General features: G+C 35.3%; 2 protein-coding genes across 2 annotated transcripts in view; one reads left to right on the top strand and one right to left on the bottom strand.

Moving 5' to 3' along the window:
- LOC149788564 (copine-8-like) overlaps positions 1–2,415 on the bottom strand; it is a 95,155-nt gene extending 92,740 nt beyond the window's left edge. The window contains exon 1 of the mRNA XM_089974602.1: positions 2,195–2,415. Within this exon, the coding sequence (XP_089830728.1) occupies positions 2,195–2,271 (77 nt within the window). The 5' untranslated portion in view covers positions 2,272–2,415. The remainder of the gene's footprint in view (positions 1–2,194) is intronic.
- A 29-nt stretch (positions 2,416–2,444) lies between these two features.
- LOC149788563 (selenoprotein K-like) overlaps positions 2,445–16,525 on the top strand; it is a 40,768-nt gene continuing 26,687 nt past the window's right edge. Inside the window, exons 1-2 of the mRNA XM_089974604.1 lie at positions 2,445–2,559; positions 10,331–10,415. Coding sequence (XP_089830730.1) covers positions 2,541–2,559; positions 10,331–10,415 — 104 coding nt within the window. The 5' untranslated portion in view covers positions 2,445–2,540. The remainder of the gene's footprint in view (positions 2,560–10,330; positions 10,416–16,525) is intronic.

The raw sequence follows: 16,525 nt of genomic DNA, 5'->3' as shown, positions 1-16,525 counted from the left end.
AATATTAGATGAAAACTGCAGATCTCTGTAATTTTATATATGAAAGTGATTATTATTCATATTAGTAGTTTCTCTTATGTTTGCACATTGAGAGCACCGGTGTATGTTACATGTAGATGACGAAAATGTTTTTTTCTGTCTGTTTAGTACTAATAAAAAAAATCTTGCAAATTCTTGCATCTTCTTTAAGCGATAATTAATTTTTGCAAAGTGCTTTTACGCTGGTTTTATTTGATAAATTTAGGAGACTATAAAATTTATTAATTATACGATGTAGATTACATAATGAAGGATTCGATTTTATTGTGAAAGGAATTACATCTCTCTCTATTTTACATTCTGCTGTGTTTAAAGCCTCATGCTGATTAATATTATGGGCTTTGTTCAGTGCAGAATCAATTACATGTGTAGGATAATTTCTATTTTGTAATTATGTTTGTAATTTATTCAATGAATTTTGTACTTGACAATCATCTGAAATAATGAGTCTGTATCTTTTCGACTGGCTATATGGTATACCGTTTTTACATGACAGGGGATGACATGAAGAATATTCCACATATTGGTGGATATTAGTTTCCTTGATATGAATATTTGTAGAGATAGTGTTATCAATATTTCATATCACATTTACATCTAAAAATGAAACATGCGTACTAGATGCAGTATAAGTAAATTTAATTGTCAAATGAAAATGATTTAGGCGATCAATAAATTTTGTCAGTTCTTCAGTTGACTGCTTCCAGATATAAATATGTCATCAGAAATATGAACCAAAGGGATGGATTAAACATTTCATTTTGAAGAAAATCCTTTTCAAATTTACCCATGAAAGGGAAGAGTATGAAGGAGCCATATTAATACCCATTGCAGTACCCATTATTTGCATGCAATTCGTATTATTAATTTGAAAATAATTATTTTTCAAGATAAGTTTTATTATTATGCAAATATCATCACAAGATAGTGTGCTATTATCAGGACTGTTATCAAGAAAACATTTACACGCTTCAATACCAACTGTATGCAGAGAGTTGGTATATAGTGATGTTACATCTAATAATACCAGGATTGAAATTAACAGATAGTCGTGGAATAGACTTCAACATTTTAATGAAATTTGTTGTATCTTTAATGTATGATTTCATTATGAGTTTTGGGTAATATGTAGAATTGAGGTGTACGCATGTTAAGAGGGAAAGTATAAAATTCCTCATATACAAATTTATTTTTTTTTAGCCTTCTCATTAATGCATGTTGAAATTTTTTATTTAATTTTTATTGCCGGATCTTCGACAATATGTTTGTAGTAGTTTTCATCATTTAATTGACGTTCAACTTCTTTAACATAATCTTCTTGATTCATAATAATAATAGTGTCTGACTACCGTAATCATCCTTTTTAATCACTATACTGTAGTCATTCATTAGATTATATAAAGACTTAATTTCGTCTTAGAAATATTACTATGATATTGCTTTTTATGATTACCAGTTAATATCTCTTCTGTGATCGCGTATAAATAAAAATCTAAATATGAATCACGAAAAAGATGTTTTAATTCTGTTATAAAAAGGTTATCTGGGTTTTGGGGTGACTTCTCCAGATACGTTGGGGCGAGTTCTCCATAGGGCGAGTTCTCTGCATACCTTATTAATGCAGTAATACACCATTCATACTGCAGACCCTGTATTTCCGTATTTTAAGTCATTCACAACTAAAACTGTTGGTTTTGCAGCACTTAAATTGGGTCTGAGAATTGTCATTATTTCAATCCAAAAGTTTAAAAAGTAAAGGTACATTTTGAAAATGAAAATGAAAACTAAGTCTGCTGTTTATCCACCTTCTCCTGAGAAGAAGGCGTGCTTATGTGCAGTACTGGATTACCCATTAAGCATACTAAGCATGTGCTTAGGGCACAAGCACAACTAGGGCAGCAGAAAAAAATTCAAATTAATTTGTTGATGATAAAACTGAATCAATTACATAATGACAATTTCGATCTGCATGTACGAGTATTCTGATTTGGAATGGTGGCAACACTGATATTTTCCCACCTTTTTAACTTTCAGTTATTTCATATGCCAAGCTGTCACCAATTGTGACAGGTGAAATTACAAAGCCCTGCTTGTTTGGTACGGTGTGTTCTTTACAAGTGCGTAAATTAGCTTCATTAAGATTACAGAGACGTACCGACAAGAGATGGATAATTCAACTAAGATCTGTGGTGCTACACCAGTTCCTGGTCTGAAATCGTTGACTGCTGCCATTTCAACGCGAATCACAGTAAAATATTCCAGTGCCAAATAACATTGTTTTTCACATTTCAATCATTCTTCCTGCTTCTAGCTATGCTTAAGTACATGTGACAATCCCTTTTATGTTTACTATATTCCAAGGGATTCTAAAGGTACCGGATGTAAAGTGATTAGACTGTTTACCTGTCTAAAGTATATATTTCAACGGTTACTACAATATGACTGGAAACCAGGCTAAATAGATACATGATTAAAGAAACCGGAAGCAATCGTCAGCAAAGATGGTTTACATTTCGGACGGTGAGTGGAGTCAAGCAGTTACAGTCTCATATTATATATGTTTTAGTTTTGATATTTGATTTCAAAACCGGCCTTACTCGTACTTGACCAATTTCTTTGTCTTTGTGAATGAATGGAAGGTCATTAGAATTCTCATGGAGGTAAAAAGGGAATAGTTCAATTGTTCTTGAGTTGCTTCGTCATTTACTAGGGATAACGGGCCAAATTTAAAATTTCATATCAGGTTAATAAATATAGTATTTTTGAGAAGGTCAAGGCATCAGAAAAAACAAATTAGCAAATAAAGTATACTTATTTTCATGCAAACTACTTATGTATTGCCTGCAAAACAAAAATATTTCTCCAAAAAGTTAGTATTAATTGTACAGTGTATATATTGAAAACAAATCCAGTAATGGAATTCTTTGGGAGGGGGCGGGTAATTAATGATACAGTCACTAGAGAATATAACCAGACTATTCTTGAGGCATAATGTACAAATGTATGTGGGATATATATATATATATATATATATATATATATATATATATATATATATATATATATATATATGGAAATTTTGGGAAAATATGTCTCGGCTAATCCAGAATTTGCAGCTTTAATTACTCAGAATTTATAATTATGAGTGTATATCCAATCCCAAAGCTATGTGTAAAGCTTGTTTTTATTCATGTGAAAGTGAAAAACAAAAGGGATTGGTAACATCTGCCTCCTTACTTTTCAAAAGAAATCTATAAGGACAATGTAACAAGCCAATCCAGGTATTTATTCCTTTAAAATGCTTACCTGTATTAGAAATTGCTTAGACTAATTCATCTAAAAATATTGCTTTAGGACTGAAAGTTTACATAAAATATTTATTTTTCTCTAATATTTTCTGTGAAAGTTAAATACAGTACTGTATATACTTTTTATTTTTATTTATTGATTTATTTATTTTGCATTTGTTTTGTTGTATAGTTGGATTGTGCTTGCATTTTTTGTCATAACAATCTTAACTTATTTTATAAACAGTGTAAAATAACAATAAAATGACAGACAAATTAAGATGTTTATGCAGGGGTATAGATGCTACAACAGCCTAAACTGTGAATAACCTTAAAAACTTAAAAGGTTTCTTTTAAATTATTACAGGGTGGGGGGTCTTATTCTTCAAACAGAAAACAATCACATCTCATCTGTAAAGGTACAAGTATACATTTGCATTACTCTTTTTTACTACTACATTAATTTCATATCCAAAGGTATCAAGCAGGTTTTATACTATTTTGTAGCAGTAATAATAAAAACAAACTGCTGCTTACAGGTAGCAGTAGCAATGATATTTATATTCATTGAGTATATAGTTGCTGCTGAAAGAGTCTGACGTTTTTTCAGTAAAGTACCTTAAAATAAATCACCTTGATGTACAATAAATATATGTATATTTATTATACTGAGAAGGTGATTTCATGTTGTCACAGATTTTGTTGTATTGTATTGACTAAACATCAGACTTTGGTTGCTACCTCTACTAGGTGCTCAAGGGAGAGAACTGACCCACATTTCCAGTTAAAGATGAGACATGGGTATGTTGTAATACAACCCTATTCCCACGAAATGATGATAAATACCACAATATTCTTGGCACATTCTATATTTAGTGACATAAACAAAACCTCTCCAATGTGAAACCAACCATGATCCACACATTTTGTGGATTTATCATGAAAGTATTCTCATAGCCATATCAAATTCTTACCAATGATGTATATAGTTTTAAAAGAAAAGTCAAATGTTCCCGCCATTCATGACATTATCAAATCAAAGTTAAAAGAGTGGGAGCCCCGTAAAGAGGGGTACCCTCTCTGTACAAAAATAGTAAGATGGTTGCACTTGCCCCGACTGTGGCGCACTCTAGTTACATTGTTATTGCTACATTTACAATGCTCTTGGGCATTTCTGTGCACCTAAGGTTTCCGTCACCAATACTGATGCGAAAAGCATACTGAATTCGACCGATTGACGAAAATAAACCACTGCAATGCTTATCATTGAAAAGAAGCAATCATCACCCAAATATTCTGTTCAAAAATAGTAATAATTTTTGATACACGGGATACCACCCCCGTGTTATCATGACTCACGATATGTCAGCCTGTTCTGCGCACTGCTTTGAAAAGATGTAATGTTTATCTATCAGGCTATATAAATGAAATACATTATTTTGGATTGTTTCTGTCAACAGTTTGGTCGAGTAATTAAGTCAGATTTTTAGCTAGTTTTACAAAATTCAACATAATAATGCCAATAAATGGCAAGAGATATTAAGCAAACTAAACCGATCTTGTAAATAAATTTTAGGTAAATTTCAACATTTTGTATAAAATAAGCTATTATGTTGAAGAGAAACAACAATGAATATGATGTAATGCATTTACAACATCTTGTTTATTGGGAAAAATTAGTAAAGAATTCAGAAACGTACTATACACCAGGAAATTTCTTGAGAATCCCATTCTAGTGGCAAGTTGACATGTTGGGTAGCAGACAATTTTGTACATATGGGACAACTTTTTGCAAAATTGGAAACTTGGATTTAGATTTTTTTAAGGTATACATTTCCATCTTTTAAATAATGTATTTATTTGTATGATTCTAAAAGATACATAGTAAACAGGATTTTCTGTGTTACAGGTTCAAGTGGTTCATGGAGGGTGTCTTCATGTTGACATTTAGAAATCATGTTTTCATATGCATTTTGAGTCAGTATTCTAGTACATATTATGAAAATTACTTTTCTTAATTAAAATACAATATTTCTTTCTTGATACAAATGGATTTTATAACCAAAATAACGTTTGAGCCAATGTTTACAGAAATGATGTATCGTTGTGCAGAATTACCCGATGTGCAGAATAAGTTGACATGGTGGTAGTCCTACATGTAAGACCTCAATGCTGATATTTATGTTTTGGGTGTCTGGGTCTTGCTGTCTAAATAACAGCAGACCTGCCAACTCTTACAAAATTGCCATAAGTCTTAAAGAAAATTACCATTAAAATATGGCATAGTCGCAAAAACTACGAAAAAATGATCGTTGCTGAAAAATCTGGATAATTGGTTTATCTGTGTTTTATTGTGATCCAGGTTTTATCTTAGAATTAGTGAAATTAGGGAACCAGAATTACTTTACAGCAGCACCCCAGATGCTTTAAACTGCACCTGTTTGTTCATGTGAAGCATCTGCATGATCAAACTGTTGATTATAGAATTTTAAAAAATGGCATCCAGAAAGTGATGCATGTTTAAGACAAAAGGGAAAATAAGCTTCTAAAAAAAGTGTTCATAATCAACACAGAAGAATAAAAAGGAGTATTCAGATTCTTGTGAATAAAAGCTGGAAAGGACACAATTATGTTTATTGGACATCACATGCCAATTTGAGTATGTCTCATGGCGAAAGATATTATTGCCGTCATCATGTGAAATGGAAAAGAATTTCCGAGAATCATGTCATGTTGAGAGATAGCAACAAGCCACTGAGCTGCATAAGGTTTGGAACTACTGTACTAGTGGTAAATAAAGTCTACGTGTACTTTACAAACTTTTCAGTTGAACATGTTTATTGTCGATGTGTTGAACTTTTGATTATGTTTTCCATCTTTACAATAGCAGTTATTGATACATGTATTTTGTTACACCTAACTGAAAACGGGTCAATCTTATGGGGAAAAAATCAATGGCCTCACTGACACGAACTCGTCAGGGTTGGCAGGTCTGTAACAGTGCTGTGTAGCATGTTTTGATATCGACTAACAGTGTAATGAAAGTCAAATTTACAGGAATATCTCACACAACTGGCTGCCAGTAACGATGCTTTTCTACAAGTAAAGTCATTATGTTTTAGTCAGACTTTACTTACTCTGATGTCTTTTCTCTAAATAGATTCAAATTCTCACAAAAGAAATGGACCTATTTTCAAGTTTCATTGGCATACATTTCATTTGGCTGGAAAGTGATGAAAGACGGGAATGCCGAAATCTGGTTAATTGGAAATATTATACTTTATCGAAATGAATACAAAAATATATGTTATGCCTACTGGAACTGTAAGCAACGTTTCATTTCGTTCAAGAAACACATCCCCCACATGAACCTACTTGAACATACTTTGGCATACCTCGACTACTATTGCATTTTAACAAATTCAAATGTATGTCAATGGAACATGAAAATGTGTCCATTTGCTAGTGTCAGATTTTGGTTCCACCAGAATAAAAACAGCACAATAAGTATATTAATTATATATCAATTTGTGGAAGAGTGTTGATATGGGCTGCCAAGTGTGTAAGATATTCCTGAAATTTGACTTCTCGTTACGATCTTAACTGACATTAGAACACACTATACAAGGCCATTATTTGGGTAGTATGATGTAGCTCTAAAACATAAATGACATGTGATATGTCTTACACTGTAGGACTAATATACGACCAAGAAGCGAGTGAAGCTGAACTTGTGTGTATGTGTGTGTTCTTAATTGTTGACACTCCTTAGCCCCATCCCAGCACATAGAGCTGGTTAGGACTTAGAAGTGACACCCTGTTTATATTTAAAAGTGTATTTGGTGTGGGTTGACCCTGTCCACCCATAAGTAATATCTGTATATGTCCATGTTTGAAAAACAATAATGTTAGGAAAAATTTTGCAGGGTTTATTTCATTTTTACCTGTGATATTTGTAAGTTTTTTATCCCATGAAGTCAAAATTTATGTACTTTCTGATCTCCAGTTGGGTGGACTAGAGGTCTGAGTTCCAAAAGTTTTGATCTTCCGATTTAGGGTCGTACTATTGCCCCAGTGACATATTAATGTCATGGGCCAAGTTCCTTTCCTCTTTTCTTTTAGTATATTTAGATATATTATAGTTGACTTTGCCAGAGTCATTTATTTCCTTTTTTCTTTTGTGGTTAGGCCTTTTGAAACTTGATCACTGCAGTAAAAGAAAATGTCAGAATATATGAGACCGAAAATAAAATCTACAGCATACATTGTACTGTCAAGACAGCGGGCAGCAGTATTGGAATAAATCAAACAGTTGATTTTTACCATTTTATCTCCAGTTTTATAATTGTTGTCAAATTTCAGTCATTTCAGCTCATTATTCTCACATGGCTTTTTACCTTAGCAGCACCTGTTTTTACAACTTAGGTATTGAGATAAGGGAGATGAGGATAGTTACTAACACACTTTTAGTCCATACCTGGCAAACCCTTCAGATGAAAACCTTCATGCCAGACCAATAAAAACCTTACAAAGACCAAAACTCATTAGGCAGCATGCAATAATCCTCAAACTCATCTTTAAGCAGTTCATGAATCTGGTGTGCAGAAGCTCAGAAATGAAAGTGTTGCTACTAGTGAAAAAATATTTATGTGCAAGGTATTTAGAAAATACTTTTTCAAGGTGTAATAGCATCATCTTTGGATGATCATGGTATCATTATAACATTTTTTTATTTTTCCCCCATAAACTTAAGATATGTCTGAAGCTGTCAAAAAATTGAAATCTAAAAATAAAAAAAATCACAAAAGTAGCAGTTCATAAGTTTATACCTTTTAAGCTGGTGATCAGTTCTATTAAAATTGCATATCTGGTGTTTGAAAAGTTATGAATTTGCTATATGGTGTGCTAGATTTGGTTAAAAAGTTGATATAAATTTGCTGTGTAACATTTTTTCAAGCCCGTGAATGACGTCACAGTGTATCCATACTACTTCCATCATGCTGGCAATGCATCTTCCTGTTTGCACTACATTACTGACCCAGTTAATTCAAAACTTAATTTCAAGCAATGCACATCCTCTAAACTTTTCCAATATATCTTAAAAAATGGTTAATCGTTGCTCTTTCTAAAAATATACTAGAATGCATGTTTTGGAGAATAAAAACTTGAATGCAATTTAAATATTTTGTTGTGCCTTTACTCACCTTAAAAAACATGCTAAAATTTAGATAATTCCAGCTATGGGGATTTACTTGACACACAAACCAAAAATTGTATGCAAGACATTATCACTATAACACAGGGTATGGGTGTAAAAAAAGACCTGTTTTGATCTCCGGGCCTAATGTTAGCATACTAGAGCTATCCCCACCTTGCTTTCACATTATTCAAGACGATTCTGGTCCATGCTCAATGTATAAAAAAATAATGTCCAGAGCTGGGATTTACTTTTAATTTTTTTATTATTATTATTATAAGAAACAACATATAAATCGATTGTATGGACATGCACTAACGAAAATGAAAAAAAAATCTGTACAAATTATGGGTAACCCATGCAAGTTGACAGGTATGGTAGTCTTTTTTACCTGGTTTGCTGAACAGGAGGCACATGAACTTTAACACTGGCTTTATCTATGTGTATTATACATATATTGCAACCATTTCAGCTCGCTGCTAAAAAAAAAACTATACATATTACTTTAAGTTTTAAGTTAAGCATTTTCTTGTGAAAAATGGATGCACACCCTTAAAAAATGTCACATTACCCACTGCCCAGTCAGGCTCATGTTGAATCAGACCAAGATATTTTTTTCCAACTAAAAATAATAAATAAAATTTTGTCAGGCCCCCAACCTCAGAACTTTAAATTGTTGAGCCCTTATATATATATACGGTATACTATAATGAGTACGTAAGTTTGATACGATTTTATGGTACTACATCACTGGCTCTAACATGTATCGACATTAAATTTGTTGAGTGCAATCCTACATTATATGTGATTTGTGATTTGGATTTTTAACGTAGCTTTGACAATTTTCCAGTCATATCGCTATGATGTCTGCAATGTGGCAGTTTATAGTGATGTCTAGCACTGGGGCATCATGCCGCAGACATGTAGCATGATGTCCCACCCAGTCACATTATCCTGACACCGGGCCGACCAGTCCTAACACTAACCTCTTAATGCTGAGCGCCAAGCGAAGCAGCTGTTAGTACCATTTTTGTAAGTCATTGGTATGACTCGGCCGGGGATCAAACCCACGACCTCCCGCATCCGATGCGGACGCTCTAACCACTAGGCCACCGGAGCGGTCCTTCATTATATTAATTTAAAAAATCTCCACTCTGGATACTGTTGTAGTTTATTGATTTAATCTGGAACTGGATATAATAATTGATATTTTTTTAAAATGTCCAGTGCTACAAATAATCTGATAGTCAAGGATGATAAATTTGGGTTTCATACATCATTTAGCAGGAATTTTGCTTTAGATAAGAACTGGAGTGTGAGTAATGAAATCCATTGGCCCAAGGCCCCTTTAATTTTAAATTAGTAATGAAATCCAATGGCCCAGGGCCCCTTTAATTTTAAATTAGTAATGAAATCCAATGGCCCAGGGCCCCTTTAATTTTAAATTAGGCCCATCTTGTATTCTACCTATATTGACATGACCATGTGCAACCAGTGGAACACAGAATTCTTCTTGAAACTTCCATATCCCATCAGTTTATGAGAAAAAACAACTTTGGTGCCATTTTAAGTCTTATAATTACAATTATTATTACTAATTGTCAACATGTACATAAACACGTATTTATAGATCCTATGTAATTTGCATTTTTAACAGCCAAATTGTGCATACAATTTGTAACAAAAAGTATTCTATACAATTTACAACCATGAATAAAAATTCTGAAGAGATTCAGAGCAAGGTCAATAAAAAAATTGCAGCAAATAATATGTTATAGCCATTTTCATGTTTTATTTTCCCTTTCAGGCCAAGTGAAGGATTCTCAGACAGTATGGAGAGTTTCCATAATACCAGATATATTTTGGGGAATAATAAATTTTATTGTTTTATTGTAAGTAAAACTATTTGTGTTGTAATGGGTATATAAATTGATATTAGTTATGAAGGAAATCTTAAACTAATAAGCTGGCATCAATTATATGTCAGTTATATGCATAATAAGTAGTGTAGTACAGTAAATTTAAAAATGCATTGATTTCAGGTTAATATAAGTGAAAGAAGTGCTTAACAAACTAGTACAAGAACATTGTCCAAAACTGATTAGCTTTATTTGAGGATTAGTTAAACTCATTGGTAGGTTTTTTAATTATACACCTGTGATAAGGCAGGGTGTAAAATTTTATGCTCTTTTCAATTTTTCTGTTACCAGTTTCATCTGCACTGTAAGATCATTTATCTGCCTTCTATAGTTACCAGACATTTTAGATTGCTTGCACTTGCGTTGGGGAAGAAGCATGTAGATTTTTGGTATAAAAAAGTCAGAGGTCAGGGTCACTGTGCAGGGGTTTAAGATGTATTCATCAAAATGTCTGAGGTCAGGGTCACCGTGCAGGGGTTTATGATGTATACATCCAGCTCTAAATGGTGGGTGTTGTTTCTGGTGGTTGAATGAATTTTCCACTTACTCGCCTAATCAGGTGAGCACTGATTCAGGGCATGCATTGTTTCATTTTAATGAAAGGGATGTTCTATTGAGAATAATGCTTACTTTGTTCATTGGAAGTCCATACATGTTGCAGGACTCTGTTGAGAATATTGCCAGTTTTGTTAATTGGAAGTCCATACATATTAAAGGACTCTATTGGGAATATTGCCAATTTTATTAATTGAAAGTCCATACATGTTAAAGGTCTCTGTTGGGAATATTGCTTTGTTCATTGTCAGTCAATACATGTTACAGGACTCTGAGAAGAATATTGCTGATTATGTTTATTGAAGTCCATACATGTTACAGGACTGTAGAGAATATTGCTATGTTTATTGGAAGTCCATACATGTTACAGGATGTTTGTTTTCCATGTGCTTTGATCAAGCTCATACAAGCACTTCAGTCTCTTATATATGTCAGTCAGTACACATAATAATAATTGCTTGTAAGAAGGAGAGCAGACATTACCTGATCACATTACATGATAATATCCATGCTACCTCTGAATCCAACCCACACCTCAGGAAAGCACTTGGGTACAAAAAAATACTTGGTACATCAGTTTGTAACAGCAGCTCAATTGCTGCAAGAAACGAGCACTTTTCACAACAACTCAGACCCAGTTCATGATTAGTCTCATTGAGTTTGTTGAGATGCCCTCACAACCCATTATGCAGATGTAGAAACTGCACCAGAATATACTGCATCAGTGAATACAGTAGAATTTGTTATGGGTCCCATGGGTGATGTCAAGGTCCACTTGCTACCACTTTGAAGATGCATAATAGCACCACAACAAACTGTGTCTGTGAATACAGTAGAATCATTTTGTAGTCTCACAATTGCCATCAAGGGGGGCCCCTGAGTGGCCAAGTACTCTAAAGTGCTCACCGTTATGGATCACTGCCATCTCACCTCTGTCTGCATGGGTTCGAGTCTCAGGCTCAGCCAATGTGGATATATGAGAAAGCTTGCTAGTAGCTTCTCATGGGTCAGTGGTTCTTTCCGGGGTTTTCCTGGGTTCTTCCTCCACCATTTATACATATATAATTCAGATCAATTCAAGCCTTTAACGCACACTTCACTGAAATCACTATCATGCAAAACATGTTTCCTGATAGCATTAGCTTCAGCATGTACATGAGCTAGTTGCATGCCCTTTCTGTTGACCCAAACGATCTTCATTTCAGATAAGGTGGTTTGATCTTCCTCTTGACACAACCAGGCTTTGTGACCAAAAATTGGCTCCCATTAGTCAGCAGTCAGAGAGTTGTTGTACATTCCTTCTTTTCTAGTGTTTAGAGCATCAGCCTCGGATACGGGAGGTTGTGGGTTCAATCCCCAGCCGAGTCATACCAAAGACTTACAAAAATGGTACTAATGGCTACCTTGCTTGGCGCTCAGCATTAAGAGGCTAGTGTTAGGACTGGTCAGCCTGGTGTCAGGATAATGTGACTGGGTGGGACATCATGCTACATGTCTGCAGCATGATGCCCCAGTGCTAGACATCATTATAAACTGCCACATTGCAGATATCATAGCGATATGGCTGAAAAATTGTTATAGCTATGTTGAAAATCCAAATCACACACACTCTTCCATAGACACATTGAGAGCAGTGGCCATGCAAGACCCTGTTCACTGCCTTAAATACTACTTGAAGCACACAGGCTAGTTGTGTCACATGCAAGCCACTTTTTCTTCTTGTGAAAGCCGGGAAGCAGGGTATAACCCCATAAGCAAAAGCTTTGTGGCTGAAGTGGGTTTTATACCTTCTGTACTCAAAAGATCAGATTCACCTCATGGAGATATCAGCTCATGAAACTAGAGCAGTCTCTGCAACCCTCACATTGGAATATAATGTTTCAGTCCAAGACTTAATAGAATCTGTTTGGTGAGCATGCAGAGTCAACCTTCAAAACTTTAATCTGTTGGGTCCATTGGTGGTAGCCCAGATGATATCTCCTAACATTAAAGTGACTTGGAAGGCAAATTTTTAAGTAAATTATGTTTCTCCTTGAATACTCACCCAATCACATTACTTAGAAACCCTCCATTCCACCCCACAAAGCGAGCATCCTTGTTGGTATATCACTCGGCTTAAAAACTAGTGAATCTGGTGATGGCATGGGGAAGTAAAATTAACATTGACAGTGATGTTCCCGCACAACACACCACAAAAGCATTTGGTAAGTTTGGTTTTTGGTTCACAGTTTGAACAATCTTACTTCCCTCATTGTGTGGTGGATAATCAATGTAGAGAAGGCTGTCCTTATCCCATCTTAACATTTTGTCCATCTAAATAAATATGAAACTCTTAATAGATGAAAATGGAGTCTTTCTCCCAAAGACATCAAAAGTAAAGCTCTTGCGTCAGAGAAAGCATCAAACAAGACATTGTTAGGTGCCTTAGTGTGCTCAGTGTGGGTTGGACCTGTTTAATACTGGACCTACAATGGTAAGTGGAATGCGGACTCTTTTTAAGAGAAGGTCCTTTATATGAACATCTTGGAAATGAAAGCCTTCTCAATGACTTCCACATGTGTACAGAACATGTTCATGAAAACCTGGTTATGATAATGATGGGCAGTTCAGTTGTGATGATGGGAAGGAATCATCAGACCTTTACCTCATGGTAAGAGAATACCTTTAAGGGTACTCCAAATATCAAGTCTGACATTAATGACATCTCCGTGACCTGGCTGATTCAGTATCAAGAGAGAACAAGTGCTTCCTACAGTTGTGTGTATGTTCTTTTAATCATCTGGTTGGTAATGGGGGCACACACCTTTCCTCTGAGTATTAGAAATGAGTGGAACAGACTGCAGTAGCTCTGATTGCCCTACTATATTGGATCAGTAATCTGCTTGTTTTACTGACAGACCCAAACAAGTCACAGCAGCCCCCACTCAGCTCAAGCTGTTGAGATTAGGGCTGTCAAAAATCACGAAAAACCAACCCGGGTACCCGTTGCGAAATTTAACGGGTACCCGTTAGCACATGAATGACATGTACAACCGTAGACCAACTAATTGTTATCCCCATTTCTTTAATATTTTATATGGCGATAGAGGCTAACCGTGTAATGCACTACTCGGTCTGATGCGTCCGCACCGATGTAGCTGCGAATGATCTGATCGCACGCTATTAATTAATAAATTTATTTAGAATGACCTTTGTACACAGATGGTAGGTATAATCCAACTTTTAATGATCACTGTGATCAGCCGCGTTAAATCCTTTAGAACACTCACCTTTTTTTAAAGTATAAGCCCTTGTTAGAACAGACCACGTTTATTCATCGGCTTTTGACCACAGATTTGAATTACCCACGCATGCGTGTAAAGCAGCTTTACCACATGTCAAGAGTAATGCGTTAAAACCGTCTTTGTGTGTGTGTGTGTGTGTGTGTACGAGGATTTCAAGGTGTCTAGGTGATAATTGTTCATAATATAAATTGTGGGATTTCTTGTGTGTTCGGAAATCAAAGGTATCCATCTGGATTTCATTAAAAGAGCACGCAATGTACCGATCATTTAGCACCCACAATCAATAGTTATCGTCTACAAAGAGGTTTATTACCTGTAGAACAATGCTATGTTTTAACCTTGGTATATAATGCCTCGGGGATAACGGTTTGTCCTGTTGCACAATACCAATGAATTTTATTAATCCAAACAGACTCTCTGATGTATTGTTTATTTATATTAAGCAGGGATCTGGTTTCTAATTAAAGCCATAGCTGTCACACCTGTTTGAAGTGGTTGGCGAGTGTGGCGATTTTTTTTACGGGTACCCGCGTTTACGTTTCAATACCCGGGTTTTTCAATACGGTCGGGTACCCGAGTACCCATTGACAGCCCTAGTTGAGATCACCACTATTCCCTACATGTCCTTCACTTCTGGCCCTTTTAGGGATGTCCTGATGAAAAGGAGATTGGAGCTTCAATAATGGAGAGGATCACAACAGCAGAATATTATCCACTTTGAGGAAAATATAGTGACTGATGTTACCCGACTCTCAGCACCCATTCCCTAATGGTGAACTTCTATCTCTTCAAGACATGAAGTTGACCCCAATCACAATCAATGATAACTGTTCATTGATCTCATACAAGTTTGGACTTAATGGAAGGGATCATTTTATCCATAACAAGGTAATCACCACCCTGCTGTCCAGTTTTGACATCCAGACCATTCTCACTACCACTATTCCCAAATGGACTTTCTCCCAGATTTTAATGTGGCCAAATTTAACAAAATTTGAGTCAGTGAAGCAGTCATACATGAGGTTATAAATGCCTGGATTCCTATTTAAACATATGTTGACTCCTACAAGCCTTAGAGTATGTAATTGGTGTATCATATAAAGTTCTCTATCCTTTCAATAAAATTTGCTACTTGAGAGACTTGGATATGATTGGATGATTTTTATTACCTGATAGTGAACACAGTTTATGTTGTGGCCTGGTTGGCTAAAGTGTTTCAACACTGGGGTTTCTTTATTACCCATACCTGTGAGGTGTCCTTTGTTTGGTCATAGCAGATGCTTGACTTGTTGGCATAGCATCTCTTCTAAGCACTGGTTGTCAAACAGCTGGATAGAAGTATTGATGCACTTCCATAGACTTATCAGGCAATTAGTGGAATTGAGATCTTTATTAGTGGTATCCCTCAAAAAGGTCTCCTTCATTTCTGCTTAAATTTAAACTGAAAGAAGGTACTGCCTGATAGATGGAGGCATTGCCTCCCATCTGCTACAGTGGTCCCTGACCAGTTTCATTATCTTTGTAATACATATAGATCTGAACTACATACGTGCAGTTCTGTTCTGATGGTTCAGTCATTCTGATGACACAACATGCTTCCTTCCTAAGAACAACTTGCTATCACTAGTCAACCAACAATAAATATTAGTTAATTCTCCTTGATCGATCTGTTGAGACTTGCAGAGCAGCAGGACCCTGTATGTACCTTCAGTTGTTACTTGAGATGCATGGAACAATATTCACATCAGGTGTAAAAGAGTATATCTACCTCTGAAGGCAAGAATGCAAGACATAACCCCATGAACACTAGCCACTTGGCTAAAGGGAATTATTAAATCATTTTTCTCTTAGCTCTCAGAGGATCAGGTACATTAATGAGCATTTCAGCTCATGATATACGAGCGGCTTCCGTGCCTTAAATGTAATTTCAAAATTCAGGAAATAGCATCATCGGCTGAATGGAATGCCGTCTGCCTTCTCTAGCTGTCATTTGAATCAAATGCCCTAGCTAAGGAGAAAACTGAGCCTTTCTGGGTTATTGGTAGCTGTACAGACCGTGAATATTCCCCATTTATGAAAGCACAACCTTGATCCAGACGTAAATTTGCCACTTTTGCTGGATTCACCTGGAAAACTTTGATCACGAGACAATACTCAAGTGCAGAATCCCACAGGGATCTCCCACATGTATATAAACTAATTGTCTCTTGTTTGCAAAACTAACATTAGGAAAAGTTAATCCAT

This window comes from Sinohyriopsis cumingii, chromosome 11 (assembly GCF_028554795.1).
Source record: "Sinohyriopsis cumingii isolate HCF-2022 chromosome 11, ASM2855479v2, whole genome shotgun sequence".
NCBI lineage: Eukaryota > Metazoa > Mollusca > Bivalvia > Unionida > Unionidae > Sinohyriopsis > Sinohyriopsis cumingii.
Note: the sequence above shows the minus strand (reverse complement) of the source record. Positions and strands in the feature narration are given on the sequence as shown.